Source organism: Anguilla rostrata, chromosome 8 (assembly GCF_018555375.3).
Source record: "Anguilla rostrata isolate EN2019 chromosome 8, ASM1855537v3, whole genome shotgun sequence".
In the NCBI taxonomy this organism is placed as follows: domain Eukaryota; kingdom Metazoa; phylum Chordata; class Actinopteri; order Anguilliformes; family Anguillidae; genus Anguilla; species Anguilla rostrata.
The window spans coordinates 40,644,565-40,661,000 of record NC_057940.1 but is presented as its reverse complement, the minus strand read 5'-3'; the positions used below and the strand labels follow the sequence as shown (position 1 = coordinate 40,661,000).

General features: G+C 47.7%; 1 protein-coding gene across 9 annotated transcripts in view; it reads left to right on the top strand.

Moving 5' to 3' along the window:
- Positions 1 to 16,436, top strand: part of ppp1r9a (protein phosphatase 1, regulatory subunit 9A) — a 53,965-nt gene that overhangs the window by 33,644 nt on the left and 3,885 nt on the right. For 4 of the 9 annotated variants that reach the window (XM_064348251.1, XM_064348252.1, XM_064348257.1 and 1 more), the window contains 12 exons: positions 3,035 to 3,264; positions 4,298 to 4,394; positions 5,508 to 5,664; positions 7,679 to 7,836; positions 9,544 to 9,721; positions 10,076 to 10,139; positions 10,578 to 10,631; positions 11,144 to 11,173; positions 12,872 to 12,920; positions 14,926 to 15,045; positions 15,528 to 15,551; positions 16,056 to 16,238. In XM_064348251.1, the coding sequence (XP_064204321.1) occupies positions 3,035 to 3,264; positions 4,298 to 4,394; positions 5,508 to 5,664; positions 7,679 to 7,836; positions 9,544 to 9,721; positions 10,076 to 10,139; positions 10,578 to 10,631; positions 11,144 to 11,173; positions 12,872 to 12,920; positions 14,926 to 15,045; positions 15,528 to 15,551; positions 16,056 to 16,238 (1,344 nt within the window). The remainder of the gene's footprint in view (positions 1 to 3,034; positions 3,265 to 4,297; positions 4,395 to 5,507; positions 5,665 to 7,678; positions 7,837 to 9,543; positions 9,722 to 10,075; positions 10,140 to 10,577; positions 10,632 to 11,143; positions 11,174 to 12,871; positions 12,921 to 14,925; positions 15,046 to 15,527; positions 15,552 to 16,055; positions 16,239 to 16,436) is intronic. The other 5 variants (XM_064348254.1, XM_064348259.1, XM_064348255.1 and 2 more) reach the window with 3 other exon arrangements.

Genomic DNA, 16,436 nt, shown 5'->3' with positions numbered 1-16,436 from the left:
TTTGTTCTGTTGGTTTGAGACTATTTAAATGTTAAATGTAGAACATACACACAGCTGACAGCAACTAACACACTTTGGTATTTGAAAATCACATTTATTTTGCATTTATTTATCTTGCAGTCTCTAGACTTGAAATACCATTGTGTGCAGAGGCTATATCCATTAAAAAAGATATTACAGATACATTTAGGTACTTAATTGATTGATGATTAAAGATTGAATTGCTTTGTGAATTAAACAGTTTCCTTTTAGAATATATGAATTCAGGATACCAAAATAACCAGTTTTATTATTAATTATCATATGCCCTTGACCACTGTCCTAGTGTCTGCTTTCTAGCTGTATCTCCCCTCGGAGTTAGAATTTGTGCACAAATCAGGGAGCAGGCATAAGGGAGTGCAGACCTGGCACTGAGTATATATTAGAGCCATTTAATGTGTGAAATTAATAAGGCCACAATTTTACATTTACTCACATGTAATTCCAGGGTGGATCACTTAAATTCAAGGGAGAATTTGCCAAGGCGTCCAGTAGTAGTTTGCTTATCCTTGCTAATAATATTGTGATTTAAAGGTTTATGCTTTTCCTGCCACGCCACCAAATCATCTTTTCATTATTTCTATCTGTAACCCTCTCTGCTTTTCATCTATTTGAATAAAATACAAATACATTCCAGGATATGTGATTTAGGGTGTATTTTATCTGACCCTGAGCAGGATGTGTGATTTAGGGTGTATTTTATCTGGTCCTGCGCATGATATGTGGTTTAGGGTGTATTTTTATCTGGTCCTGTGCAGGATATGTGATTTAGGGGAGTTCTTTGTGTGTCTTTTGGTTGTCAAGGCATTTGTGTGTAGTTTCTCTCACTCGGTGTGTGCATGCATGTAGTTTCTTCTGCTATGTATGTGTTTGTATATATCCTGTCAGACGTTTGTAGTTTTGCACACTTCATTTCTGTAGGTTGGTATTTGAGTGTACTTTCCCCCACTAGGTGTGTGTGTGGCTTCTCATGGCAGGTGTGTGTCTGTGGGTTGTCCCTTTGTACAGGTGGACACTCACATGAGTGCTTAGTTTCTCACGCTGGGCAGGTGAACGCGCTCATCAGTGTGTAGTTTCTCACTCTGGGCAGGTGAACGCTCTCATGGGTGCGTAGTTTCTCACTCTGGGCAGGTGAACGCTCTCATGAGTGCGTAGTTTCTCACTCTGGGCAGGTGAACGCTCTCATGGGTGCGTAGTTTCTCACTCTGGGCAGGTGAACGCTCTCATGGGTGCGTAGTTTCTCACTCTGGGCAGGTGAACGCTCTCATGGGTGCGTAGTTTCTCACTCTGGGCAGGTGAACGCTCTCATGAGTGCGTAGTTTCTCACTCTGGGCAGGTGAACGCTCTCATGGGTGCGTAGTTTCTCACTCTGGGCAGGTGAACGCTCTCATGGGTGCGTAGTTTCTCACTCTGGGCAGGTGAACGCTCTCATGGGTGCGTAGTTTCTCACTCTGGGCAGGTGAACGCTCTCATGAGTGCGTAGTTTCTCACTCTGGGCAGGTGAACGCTCTCATGGGTGCGTAGTTTCTCACTCTGGGCAGGTGAACGCTCTCATGGGTGCGTAGTTTCTCACTCTGGGCAGGTGAACGCTCTCATGGGTGCGTAGTTTCTCACTCTGGGCAGGTGAACGCTCTCATGAGTGCGTAGTTTCTCACTCTGGGCAGGTGAACGCTCTCATGGGTGCGTAGTTTCTCACTCTGGGCAGGTGAACGCTCTCTTGGGTGCGTAGTTTCTCACTCTGGGCAGGTGAACGCACTCATGAGTGCGTAGTTTCTCTCTCTGGGCAGGTGAACGCTCTCATGAGTGTGTAGTTTCTCACGGTGGGAAGCTGATGTGTACGTGTGTGTGTGCGCGTGTAGTTTCTCACTCCAGTGTGTGTGTGTGTGTGTGTGTGTGTGTGCTTGTAGTTTCTCACTCTGGTGTGTGTGTGTGTGTGCGTGTATGGTTCTTCATGCTGGGCAGGTGCGTTTGTGTGTGTCTGTGTAGTTTCTTACTCCAGTGTGTGTGTGTGTGTGTGTGTGTGTGTGTGTGTGTGTGTGTGCGCGTGTGTAGGCTCTCACTCCATTGTGTGTGTGTGTGTGTGTGCGTGTGTAGTTTCTCACTCAGGTGTGTGTGTGTGTGTGTGTGCGCATGTGTAGTCTCTCACACCGTTGTGTGTGTGTGTGCGCATGCGTGTAGTCTCTGACTCCAGTGTGTGTGTGTGTGTGTGTGTGCGTGCGTGTAGTTTCTCACTCAGGTGTGTGTATGTGCGTGTGTGTGTAGTCTCTGACTCCGGTGTGTGTGTGTGTGTGTGTGTGCGCGTGTAGTCTCTGACTCCAGTGTGTGTGTGTGTGTGTGCATGTAGTTTCTCACTCAGGTGTGTGTGTGTGTGTGTGTGTGTGTGTGTGTGTGCGCGTATAGTCTCTGACTCCAGTGTGTGTGTGTGTGTGCGTGCGTGTAGTTTCTCACTCAGGTGTGTGTGTGTGCGTGTGTGTGTAGTCTCTGACTCCAGTGTGTGTGTGTGTGTGTGCGTGTAGTCTCTGACTCCAGTGTGTGTGTGTGTGTGTGTGTGCTTGTGTGTGTAGTCTCTTGACTCCAGTGTGTGTGTGTGTGTGTGTGTGCTTGTGTGTAGTCTCTGACTCAGTTGTGTGTGTGTGTGTGTGTGCGCGTGCGTTTAGTCTCTGACTCCAGTGCGTGTGTGTGTGTGTGTGCGCGTGCGTTTAGTCTCTGACTCCAGTGCGTGTGGTCTCTGACTCCAGTGTGTGTGTGTGTGTGTGTGTGCTTGTGTGTAGTCTCTGACTCAGTTGTGTGTGTGTGTGTGTGTGCGCGTGCGTTTAGTCTCTGACTCCAGTGCGTGTGTGTGTGTGTGTGCGCGTGCGTTTAGTCTCTGACTCCAGTGCGTGTGGTCTCTGACTCCAGTGTGTGTGTGTGTGTGTGCGTGCGCATGTGTTTAGTCTCTGACTCCAGTGTGTGCGTGCGCATGTAGTCTCTGACTCCAGTGTGTGTGCGCTCTCAGCTGCAGGCAGTGGAGAAGGAGAAGCAGCGCTGGGAGAGGGAGAAGTCTCAGCTGCGTCAGAGCATCGAGGACAACAAGGAGAGGATGCTGAAGCTGGAGAGCTACTGGATCGAGGCCCAGACCCTCTGCCACACCGTCAACGAGCACCTGAAGGAGACGCAGAGCCAGTACCAGGCCCTGGAGAAGAAGTACAACAAGGCCAAGAAGCTCATCAAAGACTTCCAGCAGAAGTGAGTGCGTCTGTGTGGACCTTCATGTGTTACCCAAGTTTTAATCACTTCTTATCCAGAAACGCATTCCTTTACATACATTTATATGTTAACATTAAAATTTGATTTGCACTGATGAAAGCCTCTAACATCTGCTATTACTGCACTTGAGCTGCGTCTATAGGGGCTAGATATTTAAACAATACTGCCTTGCCTACATTTTGTAGTCAGTCAGTGTGGCTCGGTCTCACTCTTATATCTATCCATTCCTCTGGCTAAGCACAATCAAGAGATACACTTTCAGTTTTGCTGACTGAGCACAACAGCTATCCTTAACAATGTGGAATTAGCCTGCATTCATTGTTTGCAGTGCAGCATTGACAATGTGACTTATTTATTTTAATCTATGTCTTTGCACTGTATGTCTTATTTAAGTCAAATATGCTGTTTTATATTACTCTGTTATTTGCAGCAGAATTACTTTTTGGTAATTCACAATCTTTGTATTTTTAATTATGCAAAATATTTTTTTAGGAAGTGAAATGTCCTTTTTGTAACAAGAAAAGGTGTGCGATTTGCAGCGAATGCTAATGTTTCTTGATTGGGTTTTTGGAAAGCATTAAGTATTGTATTAGCATTCCGTGCGAGTTTGCCCTGCTAGAGGAAGAACAGAGCATCTCGCTCAGCGTGACCCGACTGCTGAGGTCACCCCCGTCAGAACGGCTCGCCTCCGCGGTCGGCGTGACCGGGCTTAATTGCCGTCGCCCAAGGGCGACCCCGCCGCGGCCGAGCCGGTTTTAATGGTGATGTTAAAACCCCCCGAACGAACGAGACGCTTCGTTTGAGCGGCGCGGCGCGGGCGGGCGAGAGGACGGGGAGGGCCGCGCCCGCGTCCTTGACGAGCCTGACGCTAATTGCGCCTCCGTGCGAGAGCAAGCTCCGCGCCATCGCTCTTCCCGGCCTGTCACGGCGCCTCGCCTCAGCGCCGCGGCGAGGAGAGAGAGCCCCGTCCTAATGACCCCGCCCCGCCCTCGCGGCCTGCTCCTCCTCTCAGGGAACTGGAGTTCATCCAGCGGGAGGAGGCGGAGAGGAAGAAGCTGGAGGAGGCTGAGAAGGCCCATCTGGTGGAGATACAGGCCTTGCAAGCAAGGGTAACTATCCATTTAAATCCATTTACATTTACTGTATGTCCTTAACCACATGAAAATAAGGTTGACTGTGCAAAATACAGCACTGTAATAGAGTGGAGTAATGGAGTACCATACACACACACACACACAGACACACACACACACACACACACACACACACACACACGCAGGCTCGCCCAGACTTTTATTCCAAATTTATTCCAACTGTAATAGGCTGTCATAGCATGTATTGACCCTGTCATCACCCGCCATGCATTATAATACATGCACATAATTGGGTCTAGCATCCGCACTGTAACAGAGTTTCCTTCTCCTTACACAAATGTGACTCATAAGGAATGTGGTTCATAAGGAATATATTTTCAAATAATATATTAGTTATGAAATATATCTGCTATGCAGTATTGTGAAGTATCCTACAGTATAATTTATGAATAAAGTGCAATTCGTATTTTCGATCATGTGTGGGTTTTCCTTTTAGATACTGTATATTAGTACGGTTCCTAATTTTTCACTGTGTTTGAAGAAAAGATATTTTTAGTTAGTGTGGTTTGGTCCAGTCTAGGTTAGTCAGCCGTGCGCGGTGTACCTGCCATTGTAATAAACAGATTGCAGGGGGCAGCGCTGGCGGGGTGTTTGGAGGGCGTAGCCCTGCGTGTGGGTCGGGGCGCGCACACCTCCGCACGCTTGCTGACTGCGGCGCCCAGGGAATCGGCTCACGTCAGGCCGAGCCGCAGCTCGGCTCAGACTCGCACCGCCCCAGAGCCCCGCCCTGTTCTCCAGCACCTGGCGTCCCAGGACCGCTGAGGTTTCAGTGCAGTCAGCTCTACGGGGGAACGGCAGGCAGTGTCCCTCAGAACACGTTCGCAAGCTCCCCAGGGAATTTCGCCCGAAGGGGCGTTTCGGGTCAACATGCGCACACGCTCGCGCGTTTCAGTTACATTATCGGGGCCTCTTCACTGGTCGGGCGGTTCGCCGCGACTTCTGCATTCACTGCGCTGCAAACAGAAACACGCACACAGAGACGCGTCCGCGCTCCCGGCTCTGGCGACGCAGCTGCGGCCGCGTGAGCGCCCGTCCCCTGATCCGCCGTGACTCGGCCTGTGCCTGCAGATCGCAGACCTGGAGGCGGAGCTGCTGCAGCTGATGAAGCGGAACGGCGCCCAGGTGAACAACAACAACAACAGCGCCGAGGCTCGGGCAGAGCCGCGCGGTTCAGCCGGGGCCGCCGCCGCCGCCGCCGCCGCCGCTGCCGCTGCTGATGGAGGAGGTGAGGGTTCGAGGTGCTTTCTGGTTTTCAGGACAATGCCTTCACGCGACCCTTCGCGCGACCCCTCCCCTCCCCCCTCCCCGAATACCGGTTCCCTCCACTGCGACGTGGGCGACGCTGGACTCAGCAGACCGCGCAGCGCGTTCCCTCCCTGGGGATTACGTGACGAGGACGAGCTCCGTCCCTTCGCAGCGCCTCCGCCCCCTTCCCGATCACGTGACCTCCTCCTCTCGTAGACCCTGCAGCTGCGGAGCGGGCGCAGAGGTGTCACATGATCGGGAAGGCGGGAGAGGAGCGCTCGGCTCTCATTTTATCTCCTGCGTGTGCGTGTGCGTGCAAGAGCGCCCATCCCTGCGCATGAATTCCCTCTGGGCATTACACTATCCTGCTGAATAAAATGCCTTTGCTGAGGAACGTCAAGGTGTTGTTTTCCTCTAGTGACAGTGTGCTGCAGCACTGTAGTGTAATGGTAGGTCCCAGGTGCTACTTTAGCCTTTAGTACAGTACACTGAATAACTTTAGCAAATATCCATGTATTAATGGACTAAAATATAAGCCATGTTACACAGCAAGGCTAAGGACATTTCATAAGCATGTGGATCAGGGTGGCCAGATCTGCTGGATCTGCTGGGTTTTTGTTGTTATTCAGCACTTAATATATAAAATAAAGCAGTTGGCTACACAGTTAGCTCACCTCGCATGGCTTCTTGGGTCTAAACCGGTGGCTGATTTTTGATTGAAAACAAACCCAGGTGACCCTGTAACTCTGCAGGCCCAGGGATAGGTTACTGCTGGTGGACATCATTCTAAAGCAGGGGTCCGTAGCTTTGATCCTGGAGGATTGCAGTATTTGCAGCCTTTTTTGGTTTCCTTTCTTCAGCAGGCAATTTAGGCCTTAAAAACAGGGCCACACAATGAATAACACGAAACATTGTGTAGTTTGAGATCCCTGCTGTATATGGGATACATTTTTCTCATTACAGGATCGGGGACAACATTGATGGGCAGTGACACTGTGGATGCTTTTGGTTAAACATGTTACTGCTTTAAAAATGTAATAAGATATTAATATATTACTCACCCACCCAAGTGATATCAACACTGAAGAAATGGATAAACAGTCTTATCCATTTCTCTCTTAAATGGAATGGGCTCTGAATAAATTTTTTACTTTACTTATTTTTATGCTTTTTGGGTAAATATACTCAGTCAACTGCAATATAAAACCATTTTTATACACTAATGTAAGCAGTATCACAAGGCATTTTTCCACCAATGAACTTTTTCTTCGCATTCAGCAGTGAACGCAGCAGTAAAGAGATAAAATTGATTTTCTGTCTGTTGCAGTAAACACGGGAGTGCTCTCTGGTTGCAGTTTTCAGCACAGAGGCATTTTCACCCCATAATTCCGCCCTCTCTCACCAAATAACACGATGAAAGGTGACGGTTTCCGAACGCAGACCCAGAGCCATGCTGATTGAATGAGGCGCAGTTTCAGACGCTATCAGGGAGAGGACAAGGCGAAAACTTCTGCTTTTCTGCGTACCTCCCCACCCCCGTGATAACTGACAGAAACTTTTGGCCCATGCAGATGAAGCACCATAAGTTTTAGCGAGATGTACTTTCATTGGTACGTCTGGGTGCTGCGTAGCGTGAAAGCTGTGAGTTGAGAAAAGTGCTGCGTTGTGTTGTTAAATCGCTGCTCCTGGGGCTATGTTGTGTTGTTAAATCAGTGTTCGCAGCGCTGTGTTGCGTTGTTAAATCGGTGTTCCCGGGGCTGTGTTGTGTTGTTGAATCGGTGTTCCCGGGGTGTGTCGGCTGTTGTGTGTTACGTGTTCGTTGTGTGGAATCGGTGTTCCCGGGGGTTGTCGTGTTCGTTGTGTTGTGTTAATCGGTGTTCCGGGGTGGTTGTGTTGTTAATCGTGTTCCGGGCTGTGTTGTGTTGTTAAATCGGTGTTCCCGGGGCTGTGTTGTGTTGTTAAATCGGTGTTCCCGGGGCGGCCCCGTGTGTCAGATCTCAGCAGGGCGGTGCCGGAGACGGAGCGGCTGGACAGCGAGGCACTGAAGGCTCGGGCTCAGCTCGCCGGAAAGGCCTGCAGGCAGAGACCATCCAGGTCACTGCTCAGAGACAGCATCAGCTCCACTGAGGGAGACGACAGCCTGGAGAGGAAGGTGAGACACACACACAAGCACACACACACACGCTCACACAAGCACACCCACACACATATATACACACACACGCTCACAGGCACACGCACACACACACACAAGCACACACACACACGCTCACAGGCTCACACAAGTACAGAAACACAAACACACACACACACAAGCACACCCACACACATACACACACACACACACATACACACACTCACAGGCTCACACAAGTACACAAACACACACACACACACACACACACTCACAGGTACGTACACACACACACACAAGCACACACACACACACACACACACACACACACACACATACACATACATACAGGTACACGCACACTCACAAACACACACACACACACACACACACACACACACTCACAGGTACGCACACACACACACACAAGCACACACACACACACACAGGCACACACACACACAAACACACACACAAGCATACAAACACACACACACACACACACACACAGGCATGCAAACACACATACAGACACACAGACAAGATTATTAATATAAACTCAAGTCAATTACCCAGCCTGGCAGAGCATCTCCTGGGAAGATACCCAGATTCTGGTGGTGTCTATGGGTTGCAGACTTCAGGTAGTCACCAAATGCAAAGGATTTGCAACCAAGTAATAATATGGCGACTTTATTTAAGGTTATGTTCATTTGTCCAATTATTTTTGGTCCCCTAAAATGGAAGGACTAACTATAAAAAAGGCTGTAATTCTGCAAGGATCAATTATAATGGATGGAAATACCTTTATATAAAATTGATAGTCTGCACCTTAACGTCATATTTATTTTTCCAAATAAATCTTTGTGCTGGAGTACAGAGCCAAAACAGCAAATTGTGTCACTGTCCAAAATTAATGCTTATAGACTACACTGTATCTATGTACAAACATCATGGAGCTGAAGTAATTGTTACTCTTAAAATATAATAGTTGTATTCTTTCATATGGCTTTCCAGCTGTTCAGCTATTTGGGTGAAATTCTGTTTAATTGTGTTTAATTGTATTTTTTGTTCCTGAAAACTACTGCTACTGTATAAAGCTCCAAGGTGCACTTTCGGCCGGTTAATGATGCCTCTTGTCGTTTTGTTTTGTCAGGTTTTATGTAATATAGTTTTAATTTCTGTGCCTGCACCCTGTGGCACAGAGTTAATCTCCTGTGGTGTCGAATCTTATTCTGTCTTCCATATATAATTGCTTGTATTAATGACCCGCTGAGTCTTTAAAAACTGTTACCACATAAGCAATATTTTTCTCCCCTTTGTAGATCACCTCTAGTACTAATACCATAAATGGTAGAGATTCTGTGTAGTGATATTCTTGTATATTTTCCCCCCAAATACTCAGAAACCCAGAATTAAACATTAAATTTGTTGTATCCTTGTACCTATGCCTATGAATTACCTTTGAATAAATTGCTTCTGTGATTTATTGTTTTATTTACATAGTTTTAAATATTGTACAATCACTAATGTTTACTGTAATCGTAGCTCACACCACAGTGACCCAGGTGTTAACACTAGCCAGAGTGTAGTGATGTCCTCTTGGCAAATGGCAGATTTAGAGTGAAAAGGCCCCAGGATGAGATCACAGTTTGGATCTGGGCTGTGATTGGTCTGTATGTAGCATGGCAGGGTGGTAACATGGCGCTGGTCACCTCTCTCCCCCAGGCTGCGGAAGGCTGCGACAGCCCCTCCCACGGGGTCAGGTCCTCCCTCTCCGACTCCGGCGCCTCCTCGCTGTCCGCCGCGGACGCCGCGGAGACCTGCACCGGGAGGGCGGGCAGACCGGGCGCCGGCGGCGACGCGTCCCCCCGGCACCAGCCGCGGAAGGGCGGAGACGAGGGAGGTCAGTTCAGAACACGCGTCCGCAAAGAGGCGTCTGTCACCTTGGCTTTATGACGCAATTACACCGCCTCTTAGTCTCTGCTCATTTTTAATTGCTTTGCCGGAAGATAATTCCTGCAGGCCCTTGAATGTTCAGTATGATTAACACTTGGCTCCGCCAGTTGGTTGGCCGCTGGTCAGCGCTGTGGTGTTTTCGCAGTCCTGCTGTGCTGTTATTGTCCCATGACTGTTCCCGGTGCAGTGAGTTAGCCTGCGGCAGTGTCATGTGACTAAGCTGCCCTGCTGTGCTGTTGCAGTGCTGTGACTGTTCCCAGTACAGTGTTCTATGCTGCAGCATTTATGTGTGTTCGTGCAGGGTCTCAGTCCCCACTTGCGTCCTGTCCTTCCGAGAAGACAAACAGAAAGGTCTTCGATGTCGGGTAAGTTGATGATGATGATGATGGGAGTGGGAGTGGTGATGATGATGATGATGATAGTGAAGATTAGGATAATGAAGAAGGTGGTGAGAGTGATTATGGTGGCTTGATCATGGGTAAGATGATTAAGCAGGTGATGACAAGGACACATAGACCTTGGGTAAAATTACATAATCCAAGAGGCACTGCTTGCGTATGTATGCCTTAAATTCTTATAATCCCAGGCTGCACTCATACATTGGAGTACACTGCAGAAGTGATATAGTTTTAAACATAAAAAAACATACAATGATAATTAAAGTATTATAATCAAAGGTAAAATAACCATGGAAACAAATCAAAGTCATGTGATAGCTGCATTCAATATACATTATCGGGAAGAGAAAGAACTGGAGTGATCATAGACTACCCTAAAAGCCTGGCCACCCTTTGTCTCCACAGGTCTCCACTAAGGCACAGCAAAGGCAGAGAGTCTAGACTGTCTTCTGGAAACAGGTAAGACCACAAAACCAGCACCACTTCATTTAAATCTAAACTGATCAAATGTAACTATATGCAGTTAGCATTTCTTCTCTCAATATAGGCCAGTTCCTTTCTGAAAATGTGTTTTATTTTTTGGTTCATTATTATTACTTCATTAATTCCTAAAAGGCATACTATGCAGGCTTTTTTAGCCTTGCTATCTCCTGTGTTTACAAACGAAGAAGTCTCATCTCTGTCTTCAACCCAGGTCACTCACCCCCGAGTTCCCAAAACGAGTCACAGACACGCAAATTCATTAGAAACTACCGGAAAATTTCTCCCATCAATTACTTCAACCGGATATTACGTTGTCCAGTCGGGACCACAAACCGGGCATGTACAAGTACTTTGAAAACCAGGCATTCTAGTCAACAAAATCATACGTATAGCAATCCTAGTTGGGTAGCTGGAGGTAACGTTACTTACAGGTCTAACAGAAAACAAGCCAACTCCATGTCGGTTTTCATCCCCTTGGCGAACATCAGCTCAAGCCACCAAGGAAAAGCAATTCCAAGGTTAGCTCTAGTTCTACAACGAGCCCTGTCAGCTTGTCTTTTTGCTTTCCTGTATCTGAGCCATTACAGCTGCTAGCTAGCTAGCAACAAACACCCTGCTGCTCTGTAGCCACACCCACCCCTCCCCATACAGAAAATAATGCCATATAAGAAATAATAATATAGAAATAATGAGATTTATTTCAGCATTAAGTATATCACTGAAATTAGGAGAGAGGATATATTTTGGCAATGATATTTTGTGATATAACAGCATACAAATATTCCTCTTTAGTCAGTTCTGTCCTTGTTTATCGGTTTGATTTAATGCTGAGGTTTTTTAGAATTTGTGCAACACAAAGTAAGCAGGATAAAAACAAAAGGAGATGCTGTACAATGGGCTTACATTTTGACAAAAAATGTACGCGGTTGAGCACCCCTTCAGCGTGGGTGGATACATTTACTGGAGTCTCTGCCCTTTATCATCGTGATAGGGTGTGTCATTCTGTCAGCGAGTTGACACAGTATTATGGTGTAACAGGCAAATGGAGAAGGTTTTGATTTATATAGAGAGCAGCGGTTTATATAACGGTGCCCCAGGTCCCCGGGCGATGCGTCGCGGTTGTCTGGCACTGGAAGCAGTCACTGCCACGGCAACCGGAAGGCGTGGCCAGACACCGCACGCAGCAGCAGGCTTACCGCGCTGTGACCGCTACGGAGTTGACCGCATAGAAGCTACCCACGTAGATCTGGTCCTGTGAAGCAGGCCCTTTCTTGCACCGTCTTTTACTTTACAGGACTAGACCAGAGTTTAGTAAAGGCTCGTGAAGGCATTTGCACCCGCAAAGCCGCCAGAGAGCACAAAACCGCACAAGACGATGCAGAGGCCCTAATTTACTGAGACCCTTAGAAAACCTTTTAGCGCACACAAAATCAATAACACAACCAACGATTGGTGCAAAACGAATACCATGACCTGTCATTGGCCATGTTATTGGTTTTGTGTGTGCTAAAACGTTTGACACATACTAAAGGTCTTAGTAAATAAGGGTACCGTACAAGGTTATCTGAAGTTTGTGGTAAGTCCTGCAGTGTGTTCTCAGCACAGGAGCGCAGCTGGAGTTTTAAAATAAATATTGTCTTTAGATCCAGGATCTAACCCGCGTTCTCCGTGTTTGTTATCTGAAAATGGTCATGGAAGCAAGGGGGTACAGTGTGGACATCTATCAAAGCTGAGATGAGTGGGTACTCCAGGCGTCTGAAAATGTGTGACACAAGCTCATCAAAATTCATCTTTATGAACGCCAATAAAGGACAGTATTTATTACCATATAAAATATGAATCACTTATCAAATTTTGTCGAGCCTTGTAGTTATTGGGCCTATAAACATCTGGCTATATTTCCCAGAATCTTTATTTGACAGTTACTACAAGTTACAGTGATATACCCAAATGGCACACAAATGTGTCTTCTTAAAAACAACATAAATCCTCTGTAACTATTGTAAAATGACATGCTACTCCTTGGCACCAGTACAAAGAGTTTTAAAATAACTTCTGTCTTTAGGTTTGTTCTCTGTGTTTTTTATTTGATAATGGTCATGGAAATGAGGGGTGTAAAGTATCCTCCTCCCTCCCTCCCTCCCTCCCCATCTTCCTCTGCTTCCCTGTCTCCTCCACTGCATCAGCAGCCACCAATAACCCTTCCTTCTCTACAGTTCCACAGATCTGTCTGCGGAGAACAGTCCGGAGAAGCTCAAGCCCAAGGTATGCAAACAGAACCCCAGACTAATAACACTGATGTTTTGTGAGCATGTGCAGTCCAGCCGTACAATGCGCAGAGTCACCAGTACATCACATCTCCGTAGAGTGTGGTGCCAGCCCCTGTGTAAAACGGTAAAATTGACTCCACTGTTTGTGACCAACGTACGGTAACATTCCACAGTGCGGATGCTCTGTCTCAGGCGTGACATGCTGTCATGCAGTCTGAATTCATACGCAAACAGCCTTTGGCAGTGGAATGTGTGAAAGTAACAGGACGCACCAAAATGTGAGCGAGCCTAGTATTGTTCATAAAGAATGAATTTCTAAGCCATGAAAATGACAGTCTCTTTTTGCATCTCTGTTGAACAGATATCCCTCTCCTGGCCACATTTCTTTTCCTATTCTTATTATGTGGTATTGTTTTTCATTTTTTTTAATCTTCAATCGCGTTTTATAAAGTTAGAAACAATAGTGCATGTACAGCAGCACGTATGTGAATACTATTAGACAATGTCTAATCTGGTGATTACAAACTAAGTACCAATTATCAGCAGCAAGCTGATCAGTTCAATAACTGACAAACATGATCATGCAATCACTTTCCCAATGGGTAAAATGAATCTGTATTAAATCTTGCTGCATTGTAACAGCTGTGTGACATAAGACCCCTGATTCAATTGCAAATGTTTGACTAAGCACAGGAAGTAGAATTGCCATGTAAGAATCTGCTGTCTGTCTCTACAGCTGTGTATGATTTCCCCATAAATCCAGTACAAATAGTTTGTGTGAGTTCTCTCCAGCAAAATAATCTTGAAAATCACATACAAGTAAATAAGCGAAGTCAGAAATGTGTTGGCACGGAGAAAACATATTATGTTCAGATATGGATGCGTTATTTCAGATTTAGTTGCCCCAGTGGCCTTTGCATGTGGGGAGCAGCCAGTTGCTACTACATAAGCTGCTTTTTGGACTTCTAAATACACAGCTACTGTCCAAGGCCTTGCAGAGCAGCCTAATCCTCACAGGGCACAAGTTTATGCTGGCATCATGGAGTTTTCTGAGCAGCTGCCCGGCCATTTTGTGCCGATATGAGGCAGCCTAAGCAAAAATATACAAAAATTACCCAGCGAGGCACAATCATCATGCAGATGTGATAGAAAGAGACAGCCTGAGGCTGTGTGCCACCGCAGGCCAGAGACGTGATTGGCTCAGACCTGGTCACCTGTCCCTGGCCGACCCCCCGTCTGAGGGGTGACTTCCGCGCATCCACCTATCCTTCCACGGTCCCTGCGTGAAGCTCTACAAACTCTGAAGCGGATCGCGGGCGAGCGGACCAATCAGCTCCTGGCTTTCCGGGAGCTTTGCCTTGATCGCAACGTCACTGGCCGAGACCGAGCACCCGCTGGCACCGCTTGTGTCAGAGCGTGACTCAGCTTTAGCCCACGTCTCCTCAAACTCAGAGCGGCCCGCCCGCGGGACCAGAGCAGAGCAGCGAGAGAGCGAGCAGAGCAGAGGAGAGCGGACTGCTAGGGATGGAAATGTTACATAAAAGCTCAGCCAGTCAAATTCCTCACGCAAAACATGGTGTAAATCCTGGGCTCAGGCAGTCACATTCCTCACGCAAAACACTCTGTAAATCCTGGGTCTTCCACCACGGCCTGGCGTTACTGGCAAATATCTTGCAAGACGTGTGAGAGAATCCTAAACCTTTCACTTTGCTGGACAGAAAGCATTCAAGTATGTTTTGTGATAGGATTCATTACTGGTGTTCATTTCTGAGGTAAATTTACGAAAGTGCAAATAAAATTAACAATCCAATGCACATAATCTTGTGTGATTATGAAATGATAGTTACTTTTTAAATGAAATTCTCATCAATTACCGAATTGAATTGCTTTCTGTAGAATAATTTAAATTCCTGTTAGCGTCCGTCAGTTCTTGTTAGCGTCTTGTTAGCGTCCGTCAGCGTTTGAAATGCGTGAACCTGCCGAATTTGCTTCGCACGCAGAGCCCCGCTCTGAACGACGACTTCAGCGCCAGCAGCGCCAGCTCGGCGGACTTCAGCGGCCTGCTGGCCGACCCCAAGCTTTCGGGCCGCTGCCACACCCCGGCCCTGTCGTCGGACGAGGTGAGAACCCGCACCCGCACGCACGCGCGTGCGGATCCGCTGCCCCGCTGGGTCCGTGTCGGCCTCCCTGCACTCTGCATTCGGCATGTGTGCAACCAGCTTTCAGAGCGTTCGGTAACTACTGTACGAACGCACGCACGAGGGGAGACATTTTAAGCTGCTCCCGTTGCACTGTAAAACAGACCTTTGCCACCACACGGAATGAGTGTCCTGCTTTTGAAAACCTGGAAGTTATCTAGCAAGGCTTTTTTGCAGGATTGTCGCGAGTCGTCTTTTTTGTTTATCAGCAGATGTGGATGGCAAACGAAGAAACGTTTTTTTTAACGTAATGGTCTGTTCGTCTGTCTGTTTGGTTTTTTTTAACTCAGCATGTTTGATCAATTTTCTGTCTTTGGCTACATCTTTATTGCGTCATTATTGTTATTCTCCATTTCCATAAACAACCCCGCCTCTTCCACATGCTCTCGCGCCCCATTGGTCAGAGCTTGGATATGATAGAGGATGAGGTGAGATTCAGCATGTACTGTCAGTGTGTGGTACTGGGGCTGAGGGTTGCATGCGCTCGTTGATCAGTCGCTGGTGTAAAGATGGGAACATCGCTCCCGGTGCATAGCAGTCCGAGCCATTCCAGGTTTTACAGCGAGCACGTAAGTCTTCAGATTGGAAGCCTCCTGCTGGTTGGGAGCTAACCTGCTTCTAGATTGGCTGAACCCGCTATGAATCGGGAGCGCTATTTCAGACCCCATCCTTCAAACTTAAATAGCATCGTTGTGCATTTTCGGCTAGCATTTTGAGTGGCGGGCTGGTGTCATAAACTGAGAAAGCGCAGCCTGCACGTTGCCTGTTCAAGGGCTTTCTGCTACTCTGCTATAAGTGTGGACGCTTCGCAGCAGGGTTGCGGGGTGGTTGTGTGTGTGTGTGACGTCCGTTCCGTCGCTGGCGTGGTGCATGCAGCTGTTCCCCTTGAATGGAAGCGGTTTGTGTAACACGCTAACTGTTCCCGCGAGGAGATCCTGGACGAGGCCCAGGCGCCCAAAGCGCACCAGTGGCAGAACCGCTGCGTGCTGGAGTGGAACTGCCAGCAGGTGTCCCGCTGGCTGATGGGCCTCAACCTGGAGCAGTACGTCCCGGAGTTCGCCGCCAAAAACGTGGACGGAGGGCAGCTCCTGCAGGTGGACGGCACCAGCCTCAAGGTGAAGCTCGTAGACCGAAGCACTGCTCTCACAAGGCTCGAGGGGTTGGAGAGCTGTCTGCTCGATTCCAGGCCTTTAGAGTGTGTCGAAGTGTCCTTGAGCAAGAGGCCTAACCCCAATTGCCTTGCACGGCTGCCTTTGGGCTGCCTTATTGGTGTGCGAGTGGGTGTGTGAATGGGTGAATGAGAGGCATTAATT